This window comes from Typopeltis vanoorti, chromosome 4 (genome assembly GCF_054136105.1).
Source record: "Typopeltis vanoorti isolate ZY-2024b chromosome 4, IOZ_Tvanoo_1.0, whole genome shotgun sequence".
NCBI classification, from domain to species: domain Eukaryota; kingdom Metazoa; phylum Arthropoda; class Arachnida; order Uropygi; family Thelyphonidae; genus Typopeltis; species Typopeltis vanoorti.
The window spans coordinates 95,892,375-95,916,004 of NC_143552.1; the positions used below are offsets into that span (position 1 = coordinate 95,892,375).

General features: G+C 34.1%; 1 protein-coding gene across 1 annotated transcript in view; it reads left to right on the plus strand.

Moving 5' to 3' along the window:
- COX6CL (Cytochrome c oxidase subunit 6C-like) overlaps window positions 1–23,630 on the plus strand; it is a 112,473-nt gene that overhangs the window by 25,003 nt on the left and 63,840 nt on the right. The window contains exon 2 of the mRNA XM_090391358.1: window positions 1,057–1,228. Coding sequence (XP_090247484.1) covers window positions 1,059–1,228 — 170 coding nt within the window. The 5' untranslated portion in view covers window positions 1,057–1,058. The remainder of the gene's footprint in view (window positions 1–1,056; window positions 1,229–23,630) is intronic.

A 23,630-nucleotide genomic window follows, 5' to 3' on the forward strand; every position in this document is an offset into this window, starting at 1 on the left:
CCACCAAAGCAAACTTAAATTTGAGAGGCTTACTCTTACAAGTAGGCAAGTTGCCTACTCGTAAGAGTAAGCAACTTGCCATTAATAACTCATACATTCATATGAGTTATTAATAACTTGTATGAGCAGCTTAGCCCTACAAATGGTCTTCGTGCACACGTGACTCCTGCAATTACTTGGTGGTGATTTTTGCAGAGGAATGACGTCACTTACGTATGACACATTTCAGTGCTCTCGTCCCTTTACATCAATTTATGTGGCTTTCTTGAATGTTTCTTGGTAGTCGTAAATCCCTCACGTTTCCATTTACTAATCTGTTGCAATTGTATGCATAAACAGGTTGCTGATATGGCATCCTATAATAACACCTTGTTGGAAGTCAGTAAGCTCAAGGCCATGTTCTCACGAGTAGATGATATACAATGCTGTACAATGTTCTGAGGAGTTCACCCACAGTTTTGAAGGAATTCTGGCACACATGATCAATTGCAATGTTCCATTTTTGTTGCAGAATGGGGTGTCCAGACACTTTTTCTCCCCATAGAATATTTCAATTAGTATTTGTATATTGATTACACTATAAAGGAATATTGTCATTATACATGACATTGCAATTGAAGATTATTGATTACTTTATACAAAGATTGTCATATTCCTAGATTTCTGAAATGGGACAATTATGGTACACAAATATGAAATTTAGATCTTTAAATTAGTTTATAGAATTAAATTTCATATTCTAATAATTTGTGTTTTAAAGATGGTCATAATCGTTTTTCATCCATCAACCCAAGATAAGATAATAGATGAGATTCATAGATAAGTTTCATTAGATGCAATTTTTTTGTTAAATATGTATTGCATTTCAGGCAATTATAAGAATAAATAGCAATGTTGTTTCCAGGCAGAAAATTTTAGGGCTCCTGGAAATGGCTACTAATGGCTAACATCTGATTAAATATTTCATACATGTAGTTTATTAATTAACTAAATAGTACTAATGCTAATTTCCCTATATAGTTATTTTTAAAAAAATGTTTTTGCGTATTTTCTTAGAAATGTCTGCATCAGCTCAAAAAGCTCTTCCGAAGCCTCAGATGCGTCGACTTTTGCATTCTTATATAAGAAGACATTTAATTATAGGTGGTATTCTGTCTATAATTGGAGCAGTTGCTTGGAACTACACTGGAGTACAGTCTAGAAAACAACGCTATGCAGACTTCTATAAGTAAGAATATTAATACATTTTATGTAAACCAATTGTGTATTATACCAGAGTAATTTATTTTTTTAAATATAGAATATTCTGCATTTTTCTGTCCAAGTAGCTTTGCTATATTTTACTTACCTGGAAAAGTGACTTGCTTGAAATTCTATCTATTTAACTATTTATAGGAGGAATTTTCTGTGATTTTTCCAAAATCAATAATTTTAGCACCCATAGAAACAAGTCTAAGCAAGCCAGAAGACAATGTATATGTAAATATTTGTGCCCTGATATTATCTGTAGAGATTATCTGCTTATGTTCTAGCAGGTTTTTGTTTAAAAAAAAAAAAGTATTTGAATAGTGAAAGTATATATTCAGTTCTGTTTCTTCCAGATAACTTTTTTTTCAAGTCTTTTCCTATAGAAAGATTCATTTTATATTTTTTATTTTCCTAATGTTTTTTATATTTTCATAAAATCAAAATTAGTTTGTCATTCTAAATCTCTTTTCTTAATATATTTAATAGTTCTTTCTAACTGAAGGGTTGGAAAGAACTGGCATCCAGGGATTCAAGGAAGTTGAAAGAAATTGCATCTGGAATTCAAGGAAGCTTCCTTTATAAAAAAATTTTCATACACAGATACTAACACATGCAGAAGACGGAATTTTCTCCTTGCATCTGTATAAAACCAGCTTACTCATCCTGCAAACTATCCAGAGAACATCATTATATAATATAGGAAATAGCTTAATGGCTTAAGCTAGATCAGTGGTTGGACCTTTTCAGACTCATGGGCCACATTCAACTTTTATTTTTAATAATTGGGCTGCAAGCGTTTAATTAAGCAAAAATAGTAAGTGAAAAAAATACTTAAGTTATCAATTTTTATTATCAGTCTTAAAAAAATGCAGAAATATTTAAAGTACGAGATATGAAACAAGCATGAAAATGAAACTCAATGAAGAATTATCATGTAAAAACAAAGTAATATAGTTTATGCATCACTATGTGTGTCTCCTTGCTTTTTTGGTAAGCATCGATAAAATTTTTGGATATTTTCTAATGGAAATGTGTTCTTTAATGTGTGTGCAGAATCTCGCTTGTCGTCGGATGAAGTCACCTTTTGTTATTCCCACTCATGATGAACCACAAGGTTGACTCATGCCAAGTTGTACGCCGATATCACGAAGTAGAGGTATAAAATTATTTTAAATTTTTTATTCATATTATAAAATGAATTGTTTAAATAATTAAACATGTGGGCTACATGCCATGTAAGTACGGTCAACCTTACATGGGCCGCATGCAGGCTGCCGGTTGCGGACCTCTTAGCTAGATAACTAGAACTTCACATGTCATATAAAGAATGACAAAGTTCCAGTGTCCAATTCCCATCTTGAAGTACACCTTATGAACAGATAATCATTTGAACATGGAATAAATGAGGATGGGGTTGAAAAGTTTGTATCTAGTTGACCAAATTGTATTCAGTTTGACTGAAACCATACTATGAACTATTTAATTGCGCAACATAATAAAATCTATCAGCTGAGGTTGTCTGTCTCTGACAACAGCAGAATCACAGCTGCTGCTGTTGTCTGAGAACCAGAGGCTTTCTCAAGTAGAATGTTGCCAAATTTCAAATGGCAGGATAACACAACATTTGTGCTTAAGTTTGCATTAGAACTTCAAATACTGAAGTGGAATTCATCTCATTGGATAAAGCATTTATATAAGACTGATTCTTATTCCACTATCTGAATACATGCTATTTTATTCAGAGAAACACAATATTGTATAGTTGTAAGCCCAAGAAGTGTACTCACTTGCAAGTCTTTGAATGTATGCCAAACATTTATCATATTGGGTATGCCTCAAGGAAAGTATATATTGTGATTCTTTCTTACAAAGAATATGATTAAATAAATAGTTCTTCTGCTCAACAGCAGTAGGTGATGGGTTAAAATCTCCCACTACTACAAGCATGTATGCTTGAGTGTAAAGATGTTCAGTTGGTAAAAGAATTTAAAAATGAATGTTTAGGTTTATGTGCTGGTTTTCATTCATAATTATGCTTAATGGAATAAATACAGCACAGAGAAATAAACAAGTTTAATAGTTCCTATATTTCCTTTGTAACAGAGACATCAAGGGATATGGTATTAACATCGTAAAAACATGAGCAAAACAGTAGTCTTCTAGTCTAACTTTGAAAGCAGTGCAGACTTTTTTTTTTTTTTTTTTTTTTTTTTTTTTTCCTCTCCCTGAGATGCCCTGGATGTAATAGCATTCCTGTGATCTGTATGTTGAGAGTGATGTGAGGAACAGTTATTTTGTTTATTTTTGTTAAATGCACTAGAGGGTGTTAAATTTGTCTTGATATTTTTTCTAGATGAAGAGGAAATGGACACTGGCTATCCACAATTTTCAAAGTAAAAAATCAAGACTAATGAAAACAAAACCTCTCAAAATAGGAAACCAGATAATAACACCAAAAAGAAATAAACATTCCTGCAGTAGAATTTCTGTGGATTCTGCCAAAACATCAGTGATATCAAGGCTCTCTTGCCAATATGTCTGCAGAAAATGTACCTGAAGCTGAGTGATGATTCAGAACTACAAAATGTTACCATCATTCATATGGACAGGAGAGAGGATGGAATCTGTCCACAGAGCAGTTATTATCCTTGTGGACTTGCTGGTGGGGAGAGGGGGTGTATGGTTGTCGAAGTAGAAGCAGCTGATATCCAACTCTGATAACAGTATTTTGCATATACCTTCCTTTTGCTGCAGATATCTCCCAAGATAACCTTGATGACATCATATTGTAGTTACTATACACTGCCCCTACTTTTAATAGGGATTTAAATGGACGCACCACTGTTGGGTAGTGCCTGCACAAATATCAGACAGAAGGTTGTTAGCATATTCTCAGCAATAAGAATCCCCCCCCCCCTTAAGCATAGGAGGAAAGACTTTGTTTTATATCCAACATTTGTTGTCATCAACTTAACTCTTTTCCCACTATTTAAGTGAGAAACTGATAACTTACAATCGCTTTCCCATAATATCCATTTTTCTGCATGGGCAACCATGTGCTACATCATAGATATTACAAAAATGGAAAATTGAGCAAGCTGAGTTGTCTACATTTTCTTTGCTCATCAGCTTCTCTCCTCTGCAGTGAAGTGAGTAAAAGTGTGTTATACAAGCTGCTACAATTGCAATTCCTAAGACATCTAGTCAGATTCCATGATTTCCTTAGCTATGGTGGAATAATGATTGCACAGCAGCCAAAGAAGCCGAGAAGAAAGCTTGTATTTTTTGCAGATATCCTGCTCAATAACAAACCTAATTACAGGCAGCTCTCGGTTTACGCCTCACTTCCATTCCTGAAAAAAACAGGCATAAACCGAATTGGCATAAAACAAACCCAATTTTAATGGGAGGTACAAAGTTATGTTCCACGCAGTCAAAAAATATGTACATGAAGTATGTGTAACATTATTACATTTTAAGCTTTGATAATACATACATATTTGTTAAAATAAAATTATTAATAATGAAAACAAAACGAAAACAAAACGAAATCATATACAAAAAATATGAAACTTCGAAAATATATTACATATTTCTATGTTAAAGTTCCTGGTTTCGGATCAGCTGCATTAAAAAAAAAAAAAAAAAAAATCCACTGTTATTCAGTATTTAAAAAAAAGTATCCAGTTAACTGCCTAAATTTTCTTTCTTAAGGAGTTCAGTGTAAGGTCGAATAGATGAGATTACACTCCTTTTTTATGTTCGCACTCTATTCCCAATCGTGGTCCATTTCACAGAGTACATCGGTCATTGTCTCTATGCTTGCAAGGATACGTTGTAAATTGGCTGTTTTTATATCCCTCTTCGTTTTCTTTCTCCTCTTTTGGATGTTGACTTAATTGTTCGGCTAATTCTTTTAAGTCTTCATTGAAAAGCGGTTTACCATGGCTCTCTAAGACTTCTGTCACATCTTTATCTGTAATATTGTCCAATCCTACCTCTCACGCAAGCTTGGTAATGTCTTCAATAACATTCTCCTCTTGCTCTAATTCCTCGAAATCTTGCATAAATGCTGGAAGAAGTTTTCGCCATGCTCCTTTTAAACACTTTGCTGACACTTCATTCCAAGCTGCCTTGATGTTGTTAATGCCCTTCAAAATATCGAATGACCGCCAATAATCTTTAATAGTTTTTCCTGAAGTGTCCAAGACTCTTACCATTTCCATAAATGTTATATGGAGGTAATAGGCTTTGAAGATTGATATAATCCCTTGATCTATTAGTTGCAAAAACGATGTTGTGTTTGGGGGCATGTAAACAACCTTGACATCCAATGGTGTTCTTACTTCAGCAAGGTTTTGAGGATGTCCAGGGGCATTATCCAAGAGAAGCAATGCCTTGGCTGGCAGATCATTTTCTTTACAGAAGCGAAGCACAGTAGGACAAAAATAATTTGTGTACTAATCTATAAAAATCTCTGTGTAACCCAAGCTTTCTTGTTCCATTTCCAACAGACTGGCAGTATTGCATTTAGACCCTTGAATTAAGGTTGAAGTAATGCAGAAATCATATTTCAACTTTCTATAATCCAGAGTAATTTAATAATTAAGGTGTGACACCTTTGGCAACTTGTATATGAAAATATGACTTCTGCATTACTTCAACCTTAGTATCACCTCTGAGTCTGGCTCTCACTGAAGAGACCTCAATAAAGGTCGAAACTGGTTGAATAGTAACCCTTCCCATAATGCATGGCATTATACATCTTCACAAGGAGATGTTCTTTGCATTATGGGATACTAAGACAAGTGATGCAAAGTCTTAGGTTCCTTGTACGAGTTGCTGCAGACTTTGTTTGTTTACACTTGGATAAAGGATTAAACCAATACATAATTTCTTGGTATCTTTAATTTATACTTTGTCAGATGTATCTAGTGTGCATAGCAAAGCCAAATAATTTAAGATTTTCAGCTGGAAAATTCTTAAAGAGCAGTTGAATAGTTATCTAATGGAATGTTGGTCAAGACAGAAACAACATTGAAGCTTGCCATGATATCAAAGCTGTGAAGTGGAGGGCATTCACTTTAGAGATGAAATCTATAGTAATTGTAATGTAGGTACATGATTTTCCAGTTAGATTGGAGAACAGGTTAGATAAACCTTAGTTTTTAAGTAGGGAAACCAATACAGTCGAGCACTGGTTGCAAAGGAGTACCTGCAAGATTACTGCAGATTATGCAATAATCTTAATCCACATTAAAATTACTGGAGATTTCATCTCTGTAAGTGAGACATTGGTGAGCTTTGTTTCTGTCTTTATATTTCATTAGATATAACTATTCATCTGCTCTCTAAGGATTTTCCAGCTGACATCCTTAAATAATTTTACTTTGAAAACACCTTGCATGCTTCTCTTGGAAGGTAACTCTACAAGCAGCAGAATGTTGACCATGGGTTTCTCTTTGTCACGACTATGGTCCAATTATTTCATAGAACACTTGGAAGAGCAACTCAGCTATTATGACTCCTTGTCCCTAACACATTTTAGTTATGTGTTTGCTATTTGGCTGTGCTTGAGAATTTGACAGATTTTTAACAAAAATTGACAATCCCTTCCCTAGAATAAAATTTGTTAGAAAATAAGTCCTGTCTTTCCTAGATTCACTTGTAAAAATGACAGCTGATGGCTCTCTCTCTCTCTCAGCTTTTCTGTTTGTATCTTCTGGTGAATAGAAGCTTATTATATTCTCCAGGACTTGATGCATCATCCTTCACAAAAATTCAGAATTGTGAAAACTCTTGTCCAGGGTTATTTATTTTATATGGGGTTCCCCTCTTTCTTCCCTGTGTCCCTTAGGATGGGTTGAGCCCTCTTAATAGATTTAAGTATGCATTTTATGACTATAGATCTGTGTGCATTCATGGGGCAAGTTTGCCTGTTCTGGGGGACAAAAAAAAACAGTGTTTCTGGGTGAAAAAACCCCCTATCTCCATATGAGAACAGCTAACTCACTTTTAGTTGAAAGAGACCAGATAAAGAATCCTCACATCTTGGACAGGAATCGAACCCAGGTCTTTCTGATCAATGGACTTTGTCTATACTGACTGAGCTATGGAGGCTCTCTTGTTCAGGATACTCATCAGTGTTTCTGAGAACACTGACTAGAATTACAATGCATTAGAGAGGACATGTCAAACTCGTTTACCTCGATGGGCCAAATTAAGGATTATACATCAAGTGCCGCTGGCCGCAACAGAAAAAAAAAATCTCGAAATAAAGAGGAAACAGATTTTTTTAATATTAACATTAGAGTATATAAGTACAAAGTACAACCATGTTACAAAAATACATATATCTAAAAATCTTATTTCAAATTCATTTTCTAATAACTTAATTTGATTGGCATATTCTTAAAATTTCAATTTCGTTGATTTTTGTAATAATGATTGACGACATTCAAAATGGGATAAATTTTCTTTTGGAATTCATTTTTGCCAAAGTAATAATTTTTGTTTGAAAATGTTAATATTGTCAAATAACACAGTAACTACTTGATGTTTGCTTTGTAGCTTAAGATTAAGTTGACTAAGGTGACTTGTAATGTCAACTGAAAAAGCCAGGTTGATCATTTTTTAGTATTTCACATTCATAATTTTTCGATTCTAAAAAAATGTAATTTTGTCCAGCAATTCAAAGAATCGCTTTAAAATTTTATGACTGGAAAGCCATCTAATTTCTGTATAATAAGATAGATCGTTATATTCACTTTCTATATCTTCTAGAAAGTTACTAAATTGGCAATGATTAAGCCTACATGCACAAATATAATTTACAATTTTACTGACATTTTTTAGGACATGCCCAATATTTAAAACTTTGGAGCATAGTGTTTGCTGATGAATAATGCAATGAAAATGTTGAAAATTATTATCTTGTTCTTGCTATTTTCTTTTAAATTTGTAACAACTCCTTTAACAACACCAGTCATGGCAGGAGCATGATCAGTTGCAAGACAAACTAGCTTTTTTAACGGTAAATTGTATTCATACAAAACTTCCATAAGGGCATCAAAAATATCAACTCCAGTGGTTGTATTGTGCATGGGAATAATTTCTAGAAGTTCTTCACTTTACTTTTAAGTTCATATCACATCTACAAATGAAAACAGCTAGCTGAGCGATATCTGGTACATCTGTGCTTCCATCAATTGCAAGAGAATAGGCCTGGAATTATTGATTTTTAATTGATTCCTTAAGTTCCCAGTTATATCATCAATTCTGCTAGCAATGGTTTGTTGAGATAAGCTTATATTTTTAAATTTCTTTAATTGATCAGGACACAACACTTCAACTGCTTTAATAATACATTCTCAAATAAATTTCCCTTCAGTCAATATTTTCGACTTGCTTGCAATTAAATGTGATAACAAATAACCAGTTACTGTTATATCTTCAATTTATCTTCACGAAGTTTCGCAACATATTTGCCATAGTTTTCTTTATGTAATGCCTTTTAATATCGTAATGCCTTTTAATATTATATTTTTTGCAAAGTGCAACAGAGTTTCTACATATCAGACATATTTTTTTCCTTGAATACAAAAATATTGTAACTCCCATTTTTCTTGAAAACTATGATGTTCTTCTTCAATTAATCGTTTTTTACTCATACTAGTTGAAGGTTTTGACATTATTTTTATAAATTCTTTATTAATTATAAAGAAAATGCTACACTTTCTTACGACTTGAAAATTGCTAATGGCTAGCCTCCGATTGCTGTGGTTAGCGGATGTACGTAGACGCGTATGTAGACTTGCTCGGTAAAATTCGATATTTATGGAGTGGTGTAACAAGATTTTTTGAAATGACAAATAGAACATTATTTCCTTTAGAAATTACAGAGTAGTTGGGTGTATAAAATAACCTTAAGTGGAAATGTTAATTTTTTAAATATGTTTATTTAATTTGGTGTTTTAAAAGTTAAATAACCATATTGATTACAAAGTTTGGCTGGCCGCATGTTACTTGTCGGCAGGCCACATTTCGCATGTGGCCTGCTGCCATGCCTGCATATTTGTACTTAATGGTTGCTTTCAATCCAAATTACAACACCATGGATAATTGCTCTCCTAGTAATAGCTCATCAGATATCCAGAGAATTTCTATTTCTCATTAAAAGGCATTGATGAATGTATCTTAAAAGTTTTCAAGCTTTGATTTCTTTACTAGCTTTCAAGCCAGTAAACATTTCATCTATCCTTCCTTTCACTAAAGAAAACTTTTCTCTCTTCATTTACCTGGAAGGGTACCAGGTTCCTTGTTTATGCATTCTATCATATCTTGGCTGGACAGGATATTCTTATGATCAGAACTTATGGATTACATAATCTGCTTTCTCCAAGCAGAGAAATCTGATGGGACAACCCAAATTCACAACAAAAGTCCTTTCAAATATGACTCTTTAAATAATACAAATATTGTCTAAAATTTTCAAAATTCTGGAAAATAGTGACTTTGAACTTCTGCAAATTTAATGTTTATGTGTATGCAATTCTTATGTAAAAATATTCATTTTTTTAAATACACACCGATAGGTGTGTATTCATAGGTTAATTTAGTTATTTTTCATATTCACTTTGAGAATAATCTATTAATTGTATATGTACTCTAATGCAATTTTTATACAAATGGTATAATTTAATTTTATTTTTAATTTACTAAATTCTTTTAAATTCTCTACTTTTCATCTCTGTAATGAGCTGCACTCTCCCTTTACACATTGATTAAATTTGTTCATTAATGTTATGACTTTAGTTTCCCATGATTTTTAATAGCATCATGTGACTCACTGCAGAATGGTACAAAAAAGACCTCTTAATATCTGTCATTCCATTTTTACTTCATGTAACTGTCCTTTTCTGTAACTGTTTCACTCTGCTGTGCTGAGATACCCATCACAAAAATATAAGTATTTTTTATTTATTAACCACTTTTTTATTTATGTAATTCGCATGTATAGCTTGATTGTGTATAAAGAGATAAACAAGGCTGCTTTGTTTTTATGAAGCACCCGTGGATCAGAACATGTTTTTGACTACCACTCTTTTAAATTAAAAAAAAATTAATGAAATTATCACACATTATTATTGCTTAACTTTGCTGTATTTTTGGGAGTTAACGATGTTTGAAATTGTAGATGGTGACAAATTAATATATTAAGTAAAAGTGGGGGTGCTTAAGGGTCAAAGCTGTATAACTGACAGGAGACCTCCACATAGCCTTTAAAGGAATGCGGAGAACCGACCAGGGCTTCTGACCTAATGTCCAATCCTCACCTTCTCGTGTTGCACCCTGTTGGGTATCTAGTTGGATACTGAATGAACGAGGATGGGCTGGCAATTTGGGATTTAGCCAACCAAATTATATTCTTATTGGTTAAACCAAAATAAAAAATGATGGTACAACATGACAAAATTTCATATCGGCTGGAGCGTTGCCCGGTTAAACAAGGCCCCGTTGTTTTTGCCAGGGAACCAGGGCGAACAGCGAAAAGTCAGCTACTAGAACAAATTTGAAAACACACCCCAACTCAACATCACCAGATTTAAAGATTGGTACTATCAACATAAGAAGCCTGAATGGCAAAGAATTGGAGTTAGCTGAGGAATTAGATAAGTACCAGATCGACATGATAGGGGTGACTGAAACAAAAAAGACAAAAACTGGTGAGATCTTTCTGAGCAATAAATACAAAATGTTATATTCAGGCAATGACCATCAAGGAAAAGGAGTAGCCATAGTATTCAACACAAAATATGAGGCTAATCTTCTTGAATGGCAGTCAGTCTCAAGTAGAGTAATGTGGGCAAATATGAGAATGGGGGAACTGGACAATGAGACATACTTGTGCCTATAGTCCCACAGAAGGTTCTACTAAAGTAGAAGTGGAGGAATTTTTTGAGGCTTTAGAAAAAGCAACTGACACAATGAACTGACACAAAAGTTGGGGATCTAAATAGCAGAGTAGGAAATGATTGTGAGACATACAAAAATATTTTGGGAAAATGTGGAGAAAAGAGCAAAACTAATAATAATGGCAAATGCCTGTTGGATTTCTGCTCTGGACATGGACTGGTTATTACTAACACCATGTTCCAACATAAAAATGTGCACAAATTGACATGGAGAGAAGAAGCAAGGAATAAGAAAAGTCTCATTGACTATGTTATTGTTGATAGTCATGTTTTCTCCCTGGTGAAGGACACCAGAGTGTACAGAGGATTTGAAATTGGAAGTGATCACTATTTAGTCTTGAGTAGGATAAAATTGAATTTCATATTCAAAAGAAGAACATGTAAGAAAGTTTTAATGCGAATAAAAGTTGAGCAGCTCTCAGATGTGAACTGTAGACTAAAATATACAAAGATTATTGAAGAAAAAATGAAAGAGTTTGAGAACAGGAACCAAACCTTGGAGATGCAGTGGCAAACTGAAGAGAACATTGATTGATTCTGCCAGAGAGGCATGTGGTGAGGTTGCCTGCAAGGATAAAAAAATCGGAACTCCCTGGTGGACACAAAAAGTTAAAGAAGGCAGTGAAGGAAAAGAAGGAAGCATATTAAAAGTTTCTGTCAAATAAGTCAGCTTTTGCTCTTAGAGAATACAGAGACAAATGCAAGAATGCTAAACAGTGTGTAAAACCAGCTAAAAGAAAGTCATGGGAGGACTTTGGCAAGAATATAGAAAATAAATATCAAGACGGTGGCAAAATATTCTGGAGGTTGTTGAAGAAGCTTAGCAATGGAGGAAAGAGTGCTGTAAAAGGAGTTAGAGATAATACAGGTGACATGAAAATGGGAGAAAAAGATATACTTGAAGTATGAGTAATTACTTCGAAAAACTGCTAAATGAAACGGTGATGACAGCACAGTGGTAAAAAACACTGACCAGGCATGCACTCTGGAATACATATTCATGCCATACTTGAAGTAGAAAAAGCCATCAAAGGCTTGAAATGTGTGAAAGGCGGCAGGAGTAGATGATATTCGACCAGAAATGCTGAAGTATTGTGGTATGAAAGTCTTATAGTGGCTGCGCTGCATAGTTCAGAAAGCCTGGACAGAGGGACGAATTCCCGATGATTGGAGTAGAGCTCTAATAGTACCCATATATAAAAAGGGAAATAAAACTAAATGTGAGAATTACAGAGGTATTTCCCTACTGAGTGTTCCTGGCAAGATCTATGCAAGTATACTTAAGAAACGGTTGAGAAGAATTGTGGAAGAAAAGGTGGGTGAAGAACAAGCTGGATTTCAGGCCAAATAGAGGCTGTCAGGATCAGATCTTCACTTTACGACAAATAGTCGAGAAAGCATGGGAATATAACAATGATCTGTATTTAAGTTTTGTCGATTTGGAAAAGGCATATGACAAGGTACCAAGAGAGAAGCTATTCAATACGCTATAGTTATGGTGTCAATGGGGCATTATATCAAGCAATACTTAGTCTTTATTTGAGTTGTAAGTTAGCAGTTAGAAATGAAGGAAGTACCGGAAGATGGCTTAATGTTAATTCTGGTGTGAGACAAGGATGTACATTATCTATATGGATCACATTATGAAGGAAAGTGGTATTAAACATGATATCAAAATTGGAGATGTTAATGTCAGCTCTTTGCTTTATGTGGATGATGTTATACTTCTAAATAAATCCACTACAAGTCTGCAAGATTCTCTGACCAAATTGAATAACTGTTGTAATAGTATGAAGGTCAGCATTAAAAAGACAAAGACAATGAAAATAGGTGGAATCATTGAAAATGTTAACTGTGTTGTGAACGTGGGACCTGTGGAACAAGTAAAACATTTCAGCTACTTAGGCAAGGTTTTTAGTGAAGATGGTAAATTAAATATAGAAATAGATAACAGAATCAGCAAAGTTGGTATGGTGGGAAGTCAATTGAATAAATTCATATGGAATAAGAGAGAAATTAGTCAGAACACTAAATTAGCTGTATACAAGACAGTGTTCAAACCAGTTTTAACTTATGGATCTGTGAGGTGGGTCAGAAGTAAAACACTTGACCATAGACTAGAGACCGCAGATATGAGAGTCCTGAGAAAGATTATAGGTGTGAACAGATGGAATCAATGGCAATATCATATTAAAAACGAGGATATTAGGAAAGAACTTGACATTGTCGGCATCCAGGAATGCATTAGCAGAGCTAATCTCAGGTGGTATGGTCACTTAAACAGAATGGGCAAATAAAGATTAGCAAAACAAGTGTTCTCTGCCAGGTTGGCAGCAAAACGACCCAGAGGAAGACCAAGATATAGGTGGATTGATACGGTACAAAGTACCTTAGATGATAGAAATATACGATCTGATAATGTTGGAGTCTTGACAAGTAACAGACTGATTTGGAGGAAAATTGTAGATAGGAAGTTAGTAATGATGTAATTTTTTTTTCATGTAGTACTATCATATCCTGTACACCCCTTGAGGGTACGTGGCAGGAATTTGATGATGAGTAAAATAGTGAGATAAAACTCCATTTAATCTTAAATTTAAAACTTGTGATATAAGTATGATAGTTTAAAAGCATAAAAATGAAAATATGATTAAAAGATACAATAGAACAAAGAACAGATTCGGTAATGTTAATGATAAATAAAACTTGTAGAGGCTAAAAGTTCAAAATGCAGTAAAGAGTAAGAAATCTACAACTTAAACTTTCAAGGTTGAAAAAAAGACCAATGTAAATGCCTTAGAAGTCGAAATATTAAAAATATATGATGAAAGATGAAATCCATTTATGGTGTGAAGTAAGACCATTTTGGGAATACTGTCATAGTGATCCAAAGACATTTTTGATTGTTGAAGGTTTTGTTAACCGCAGATTGCCACACTTGGCACTAAGTGTGCTATAGTTGAGTACCCACAGTTGCTGGTTATAGGCTACACAAAACCTACATACAATCCAACAAATTCCTTTGCATTCTTCCCAAGTTACTATCTGGTGCAGGTTTATAGCTACGTTTATCATTGGACGATTTTTCTTTGAGGACATTCACCAGTTGGTTCGTGTGACCTGCTCAGTTACTGATGAGAGTTATCACAGTATGATAAACAATTTTGTTGTGCCACAGCTACAGCTATCTTCAAGCAGGATATGGCCCCTTCACGCATCGTTCGATCCATATAGGTGATTTTTTGAGAACATTTCGCATAAGCCAGAGTGATTAGCCATGCAGTTTCCCATTGCATGGCCACCTCATTCACCTAATCTGATCCCTTGTGACCTCTGGCTCTGGGGATTTCTCAAAGACAGGGGTTATGATCATCCTGATAGCTTGCCAGCGCTGAAAGACTCAGCTTGTGAGCAACATCAGTCCTGACCAGCTGTGCTCTGCCATTGAACACACTTTGTAAAGAATGCAGTTTGTGGCATACAAGAAGGGCAGCACATTGAACAGTACAACCCATGAATGCATAATGGAAGTGAATTTTATGCTTGTGTTGCTTTTCTCCTTCTTACACGTAAAATTACTACAACTACATTTGTTAAATGAATTTTGAAACTATTTTTTTCCAGATATCACTTCCACATGATGCACAATGTATTTCCTGCAAAATTTTGCAGCATTTGGAGCACTGGGTGATGCTCCATAATGCCTTAAACATGGATACTTTAATTTTAATTACCCTGCATTTTATTATATTTTATATTGTATTTCACATGATTTCTTTTCTATTTGTCTTAATTGGTCTGCTCCTGACAACCTTCAGTAGGCTTGAACCCAACTTTTTCTTCCATAATTATTCTTGGCCTTTCTCATGTATTAGATTGAGCCACCAAGAAGTTAATTTCTCTGTATGTCTTACATTGTTTTATTTCCCTTTTTATAGAGTGGTACTGTGAGTGCTGCTCCAGTCATTTGGAATTTAACCTTTCCCTGACAGGAGTTCTACATCATGCAACCAATGTGAAACTGCTATACCTCTGTTTTGGCATTTCTAATTGAATATGTACTCCAACTGTCTTTCTATATTTCAGATTTGGACAGTATTTTCTATCTTCATTACTGAAATGCATGACTGAATTTCTCCTGGATATTTTTGTCACTCCCCTATCACTTGTCATTAGAAATTTCTTAAATTATTATATACATCCAGAATATACTTCAGTTATGTTGCTGTTATCATCTGATGCCTTTTACACCAAAAGTGGCATTATCACACTTTAGTGTGATAATGCCACTAAACAACTAAGACTGAGAACAATGTGTTATGTTTATTAATTGACATGCTTTTCTGCACAGTTTGATCTGTAGGATGAAAAACCTAGAGAAGGAAAATCCTGCCACCTCCATATGAAACAGGATTTGAAGCCAGGTCTTTCCGACACAAGGATGTCTTACCAGAAAGAATACAGAAAACAAATATCAACGTGTCAAAATATTTTGAAGACCATCGAAGAAAAAAAAAAATCGACATTTTGATATTGGTTTCTGTATTTTTTCTGGTAAGACATCCTTGTGTCGGAAAGACCTGGCTTCAAATCCTGTTTCATATGGAGGTGGCAGGATTTTCCTTCTCTAGGTTTTCCATCCTGCAGATCAGCAAACTGTGCAGAAGGTCATGCGCAATTAATAAACATGACATTGTTCTCATACATAGTCTTAGTTGCTTTAGTGGTAATTCAAAATGCCTACATAAATTTCGTATATTTTTCTTCATAATCTGTAAGAACCATGTGCTAGCTTATTTAACCTTATGTCCATGATGGAGTTCTAATTTTTCTATCCTTTACTTAGTTTCACCACATTCATCTCTATGTGAATGTTTTCTTAATTTTCTTAATTTTGCCATTGGGTTTTTAAAGTTTGATTCTTGTTTTCAAAATCTTTCAACCTTTTCCTTCAGTAATGCACATGTTTTTAGGCTATAGTTTACCTAAAAGATTGCCTTAAAAATAATCAAAGTAATCATAATCAATAATTTGGCATAGTAGAATTGTTTATTGTGCTCGACACTAAATGAGTAAACACTTGCTGTTGTATTCTGAATATATCACTATGAACAGTAGTATAATCAGGAAGATCTCATATTTAAACTTGTGAATTTATGCACAAGTTCATTATAATTGCCTTAGTAATGATTATTCCATGTCCTGTATACAGAAATCCAGCTTGCATTCACCATGATCTTCCTCTTTTCTCCCAATTTCCCTGAAACACATATATATCCAGATTGGATTTCATACTTTGCAGTTTAGGTTTCCAACAAGGATCATATCATCCTGTTTCTTTATCATCAACCCTCTCCTGGGACTTGAAAAATTCCTCCATCTTCCCTTTTGAAACCTTATGTTGAATCCCATTGGCATCTATAAATCTCAGTGCAGTTTTCATTTTAAGTTTGTCATGTTGCACAAATATAATACTGTATAATTACTTCTAATTTTTGTCTTTGTCTTGGTACCACCATTTATGTCAACATGATTTTTCTCTAATTACTCTGATAGCCACACCTCTTTTCAGTTAGGGTTACTTTTAACACAAATGTCTATCTTGAGGTAGTTTAAAGTAGCAGAATTCCTCAGTGTTCGTCTTGGTTCCCTAATAACAGAAGTTTGGAAGAGGTTCTCATTTAACCAGACAATGACCTTACATTTCAGTATGTTGTATCATATTTGTATATGGTTTAAGCCATTGCAGATTAGTTTGGTCAGCCCATTCATGTTCATTTAGTATTTGGGTGGATGGGTGTACCATGGAAGAGTGAGGACTGATCATCAGCTCAGAAGTCTCCATCAGTTTTTTCCTGCCTTCTTTACAGGCTATATGGTAGTCTTTCAATTATTTAGCTTTGATCCGTAAGCATCAAGTTCAGAGTAAAAAATTTCAGCACCATGCAAATCTCTAAAATATATTATTTTCCCCCTTCCCTGCCATATATTCAGGGTTTTCCTCTTTCAAAACAAGTATATCACAAAATATGTTACTTGCATCTTCATCCAGCAAGTGCTTAGCCAGCTTAATTGCAGTAATGGGATGAATGAAGGTGCTATATAATTATAATTTGAGTGCATGTATCCCTGGACAGAAAGCAACTTATGAAACTTATTTGACTTAACTGAGAGAGGTATTTAAGGTTATATATAAAAAAAAAAAATAAAAAATAAAAAAAAAAATTGAAAAAAAAATTGAATATCCTGCCAAAAAATATTTTTACGTTGATATATATCATCAAAATTTGTCAATTTGATTTTCTTTATTAAAAATTGCTTCAAATTAACATAGCATTTACTTATAGTACAAGCATAGTTATGGAATAAATTTGATTGAAATGCATACATTTTATTTTAAATTAACATGAACAACAATCTATATTAGATTGTACATTTTGGATTATATTGAGATATTCATTTTAAACAGATGTTTCTCTTGCAGTTTGATTGAAACAGAAAAAATTTAAAAGGACACAGAAGGCACATGTATCATTGGTAAAGCATGGCATTTCTGCCTTTGTTTCTATACAGTATTAGTTTTCAGCAGGTTAAGGATCCTCTGAAATTATGGTGAAACCAAGCTTCATAATGTTCAGATATTTCAATATCATTCTTTTATAGTTGTCTGGGTGCTGAGAACATCTAGAAGTTTTGTACTTTTAACTGGCATTTTCTCTAACTGCAGTTTACCAACTATCCTAATTACACCTTGCATGATTCGTCTCATAAGAAGGGCTGAACATGGTTTTTAGGTTTGATATTGATGGTACTGGATTTCAGGAAATTGAGGGTAGGGTTTTGGAGGTGATGGTAGGCAGAGTTGAAGTTCAGAGGACATTGCAAAAGTTGACAAAAAAAAACAAAAAACTCAAAGGATTACTCAGATGTTGAACACCCTGACAAGTAAAGATAGAGAAGTTATCCCTCTTCATAAGACTATGATTTGGCCACATCTTGACTACTTTGCATAGATTTAGTCACCTGGGTTTCTTGGATGTGATTTGAAGATGAGTAATCATGCTGTGGTGTCAGGTTTGTAGAATGCTTCCTACGAGGGTAGATTGAAGGTGTATGGGTTGTATAAGTCTAAAGAGATTCTATAAGATTAACATAAAAGAATTTTTTAATATGTGAGAAGTAGGGATTAGACAAAGGAACATCCCTTGAAGTTTAAGAGTGTGATTAGTAAGGATGTGCAGACTAGGGGTTTTTTTGCTTGGAGAGAGTGGTGAATGAGTGGAATGGATTGTCAGATAGTTGAGCACCTTGACAGTGAATGAGTGTAAGGAGAGGTGTGATAGGTATTCTGTGAATGATGATTAGTGAGACTCATATCATGAATCTTGACTCCATGTAGATACCCATGTAATAATATTACATGCCAGATTACGAAACATTTAATATCTTCTATATGATCTGCTCTAAACGAAAATTTCCTTGCTGGATTTTATTTGCCTTTGCTGTTTTCCTAATTTAGATGAACCATGCACATCTCTGATTATTTCTGAAAGAGATAATCAGATGTGCATGGTTCATCTCTGATTATCTCTGAAAGAGATACTTTGAGAATCTTTTTGTAAATGTTAATGTTTCATTTTTGAATTGCATATACCTTATAAGAGAATCTGGAGACTTGATGTTTGCATCCGGTGTGAAATTGGCTCTCTCTACTCCCATATATTGTAAATTTATGTTTATAGATTGGCATGCAAGTCATTCCAACACTTCTAGTATAATCTCATGTGTATATTTAGTTAATCATATTAACCAAGTATGATTTTGAGGATTTACTTCAACTCAACCCTCCAAAATCAGGAACACCATATGATACCATGTCTTTCAATAATCTCAACATGCAAAAAAAAAAAAAATCTTTAATTTAAGAGTTGCTGCTCCTGATCCACTTTACTGTGTGAAGTATTCTGTATTTTATAGATGTTTCTGCATATGTAGTTCATTTTCTTAAAAGGAAACTATATTAAGTCTACATTTTGCAGAAATTAATAAGTACTCATATACAGAATTCAACACGCATGATAGTATTGTTTATGGAGGTTAGTATGGATTTGTTAAGAGGTGCTTTTTTGTTCATAGTCTGGTCACCATTTATAATAAAGTAACGAGCATTTGATGAGGAAAATGCATGTACTCATTTTATTTTATTATTTTTTTTTGCTAAGATGTTTGATAGGTGCCTCATGACAACTTGATATTTAAGTTGAAAAGTTGACTGTTCGATAAATATAATAGTTGTGTTGGTGGGGGGGGGGGACAGTAGTGTTAATGAGAAAGTTACAAGTGGAGTTCCACAGGGCTTAGTACAGGATCATTACTGTTCAGTCTTTGTCAGCAATATTGTCACTGCTGCAGGGAGATCTTACTCAAGGAAGATCTGAATAAATTGGAAAGGAGGAGAAATAAAGGGATGCCAGTTTAATGTTGTCAAGTATAACAGTGAGCTTTTATCTACAGATTTGAGGTTGCATACATATTGGTGTGGTGATAGATAAAAATTTGAAGTTCAAGAGACTTCAACCAGCAGAGATAAGGGTATTGTGGTTATACTATGTAAAGCTCTAGTCAGATTACATCTGAATTACTGATGATCATAATTTGAAGAGAATGAAAAAACGTTTGAGGATATAAAGGCAGTAACAAAAATAATAAGACTGTGGAACGTTAGTTATGAAGATAGATGAGGGCATGTGATCATCCAGAACACAAAGGGATGATATGATTGTGTTGTTTAGGCTGTTGAGAAGTATATACACCAGATGGATATGATGGGGGGGCTTTTTGAAATGATAAACCCAAAGGTCATCCTGAAAGCTGCACATAAAGTGGTGAATAAGAAAATAAGAACTAGTTTTTGTGCATGGAGAATAATACAAGTATTAAATGCATTGCTAATGGTGAAAGTACATAGTTTGAGTTTAGGAACTAGTGTATAATGTCGCTTCTTAAAGCAAACCTCCTGCAATAAGTCAACTCCACAAGACCTGAACAAGCAAATTAACACCACTTTTTTTGTTCAGATGCTATTTAAGTAATCATGTGTTCATGCTATTTATCCTACTGTCTTCCAGACTGAGAAGATTATAGAACATTAAAATTATATCAGCCATGTTAAATTGTGTAAATTTAGTATTACAACAACAAAATGGATTGGGTATATCAGGAATCCTTTGTTCTGATATCAAGGCTACTATAGAAGTGCATTAAATGAAAGTTAAGGAGCTTCAGATGCTACTGTTATATTCGAATCTTGATTGTACCAATTCATTACACTGTCAGTCGACTGTACTAAATATGTAATTTTCCATCTATATCCAACCTATATGTTAGTCAGTTATGGAGTAAGATAATATTAAAATTATTTTTTTGAAGTGGTTGGTCAGAATATTTCGAATTCATATTCATGATGATGCATTGAAGTCAGTGCACCATCATGAATATGAATTTGAATATGAAAACCAGCATATTGTAAATATATATGTTACCGCTAAAGTGCAGAAATCAGTTATTCCGCAGATTATCTAGGTATTGTGCAGATTAACTACGGTGATCCGTTAATGTGCGGAAAATTATTTCATTTCTCAAATTACCTAGGTAATCTGCACATTACCTACTAGGCACTCGTTAAAGTGAAAATAAGATCTTTGCTGGAACAACAGCAACGTTTCTGTATGTTTAAATTAAGATAATGTTATTTATTTATTTTTTGATATCTAAAGAATCAAGTTAATACAATCAATCAACAAATTAGTTGATAGAATCAATCAATTAATATAATACAAGGAATCAAACGGTTTAAAATATTATTACAATTAAGAAAAAAAACATATGATAAAATTATGTTTACTTATTAAAAAACCAAACTAAAAGTGGAGGGAGAGGGGGGAAGGAGTACAGAAAGGAAATGAGAGAAACAAACTTTTGAACTTTAACGATACGGAAGCCGTTAATGTGCACATTACCTAGGTAAAATGCAGAAAACTCTTGATTCCGCACTTTAACGGAGCAAATCAGTTAATCTGCAGATTAGCTAGGTAATGTGCACATTAACGGTTTTCGCACTTTAGCGGTAACATATATATAAAACACAAATTCTGTATGCTAAGTAATTCACTTTATCCCTTTAAGGAGATCTAACATTCATATTCTCTATGGAATTAAAATTATAATGATAACTAATAATTAAGGAATTGACAGCGTACACTAGAAATATAAATTAAATAAATTTTAATATATACTTTCCGATATTTCAGCAAACGCCACGTTGCCATCTTCTTGGGAACTTAATGCTGTTATGTAGTACTTGTGTAGCACACAAGTACTACATAACAGCAAATGAGAACCGAAGCTAGGAAGCTAATGTTTTCCTAAAGTCCTGATGGTGGCCCCTGGTGGGCTATATTGGTAGTTCTTGGCCTTTGGGCTGAAGTTCTTCTGATAAATGTTTCCCAAATTTGGGGCAGTCGCATGCATCCAAATTTGTTAAGGTTTGGCATGTTCCTATGGGCTGAGGCTGATTCCATGAATAGTCTTTCACATTTGAACTTGCTGCGGTGTATTACTGCGGCTTTCTTCCATCTTATTCTGTGGCAAGTATCCAGAGCATGGTCTGCAAGCCCAGAGTGGCTGTACTGGTGAAATCGGATGGAAAAAGGATTACATCTGATTTCGGATGTAATCCTTTTATCTGGGTAGTGGCCCTCCCCTTAATGCATAACATTATACATATCCACAAGGAAATGTGTTTTGCATTATGGGAGATACTGAGATAGGAGTGTTGTGAGCTTGCTCCACCTTTGCAACTCGTTGCCTGGTGTTGTACCACCTTATCCCAGTCCTGAAGATACTTTCAGGTGCAAACTTTGTTTGCTCATACTTGAATAAAGGATTAAACTAAATTTATTATAGTTTAACCAAGTGAAAAATAAACTTTCAACAGCTTTCTCTAAATCCAAAGTAATTTAATGAAAAGGTGGCACACCGTTTGGCAACTCCTATAGGTAAAGATGACCTTGCTAATGCTTCTGCCTGGTATCTCCACTTGGGCCTGGCTCCCACTGAAGAGACCTCAATAAAGGTCGAAACTAGTCTGGGTAGTGGCCTTCTCCTTGATGCATAACATTATACATATCCACAAGGAGATGTGTTTTGCATTATGGGAGATACTGAGATAGGAGTGTTGTGAGCTTGCTCCACCTTTGCAATGAGTTTCCCGGTGTTGTACCACCTTACCCTAGTCCTGAAGATACTTTCAGGTGCAAACTTTGTTTGCTCACACTTGGATAAAGGATTAAACTAAATTTATTATATTTTGACTGAAAGCAAGGAAATAACATGTGAATAAGGAAATTGAATTCTCTGAGCTGCTCAGAGATAAATGTTTGTCAGCATCTAGTTGAAGCAATAAATTGCCAGTTAGGGAGAGTAACTATATGGTTTTGATATGAGAAGTAAGGCCGACCCTAGGAATTTTGTCGCTCCTTTCACCAGCATATTTTGCTGCCTTCATTGTTACTAATATCGACATTGTTGGGGTCACAATTAGAAGTACTTGCCATGAGCTCAGAATTTTTGATTTTGGTCCTTTCGCTTATTTTCTCTTGTACTACATTAGCTGTTTGTTTTTAGATATTTATGCAAAGCCCTGCTTTGTTTCTGAATATCGTGTTTTTCTGATTTTCATTTGTGATATTTTGTGCCTGATAGATTTTTCTTTTATCAGACATATTGGAATGTTAAAATTATTTTAAAAGTCAAATCCTAATAACTGTATCAAAAAAAGTATTATTAACAATCACTACACAACTGTAGTGTAGTGATTGTTAATAATTAATGTATTTTGATTCTATTTCTTTAATTGGTTTACTCTTAACCAATTATCTCATAACGATTGTTTGGTCTCATTGATAAATGAGATTTAACCTCAGGTCAAGGTCAACTCACGCCAACAATGGAATTGGAAATAAAATCCAAGATAGGTGTTCTGCTGTTTTGAAATTAATATCACACTGATAGTGTGATATTAAACACAACATAATATATTATTTTAAATGATTGATTTAAAAAAAAAAATATACAATGCGGTTTTATTATGTAAAAATTTAACTAATGACATCCTGAAGTCTGGTTTCAACATAGAAGGAATAAATGACTTTTTGGATTCATTTTTTGTATAGTTTAGGCCAATTTTGTCTCCCCCCAAAACTTTCTACTTTTTGCAAATGCATGTGTTGCACCTTCGGTAGAGCCGGACCTGATGGGAAGTGGCTAGGCTCAAAGAATAAAAGATGTATGGAATTACCAAACAGACTAATAAATTAAGGAAACATTAGTGACCACCTGTGTCTTAAT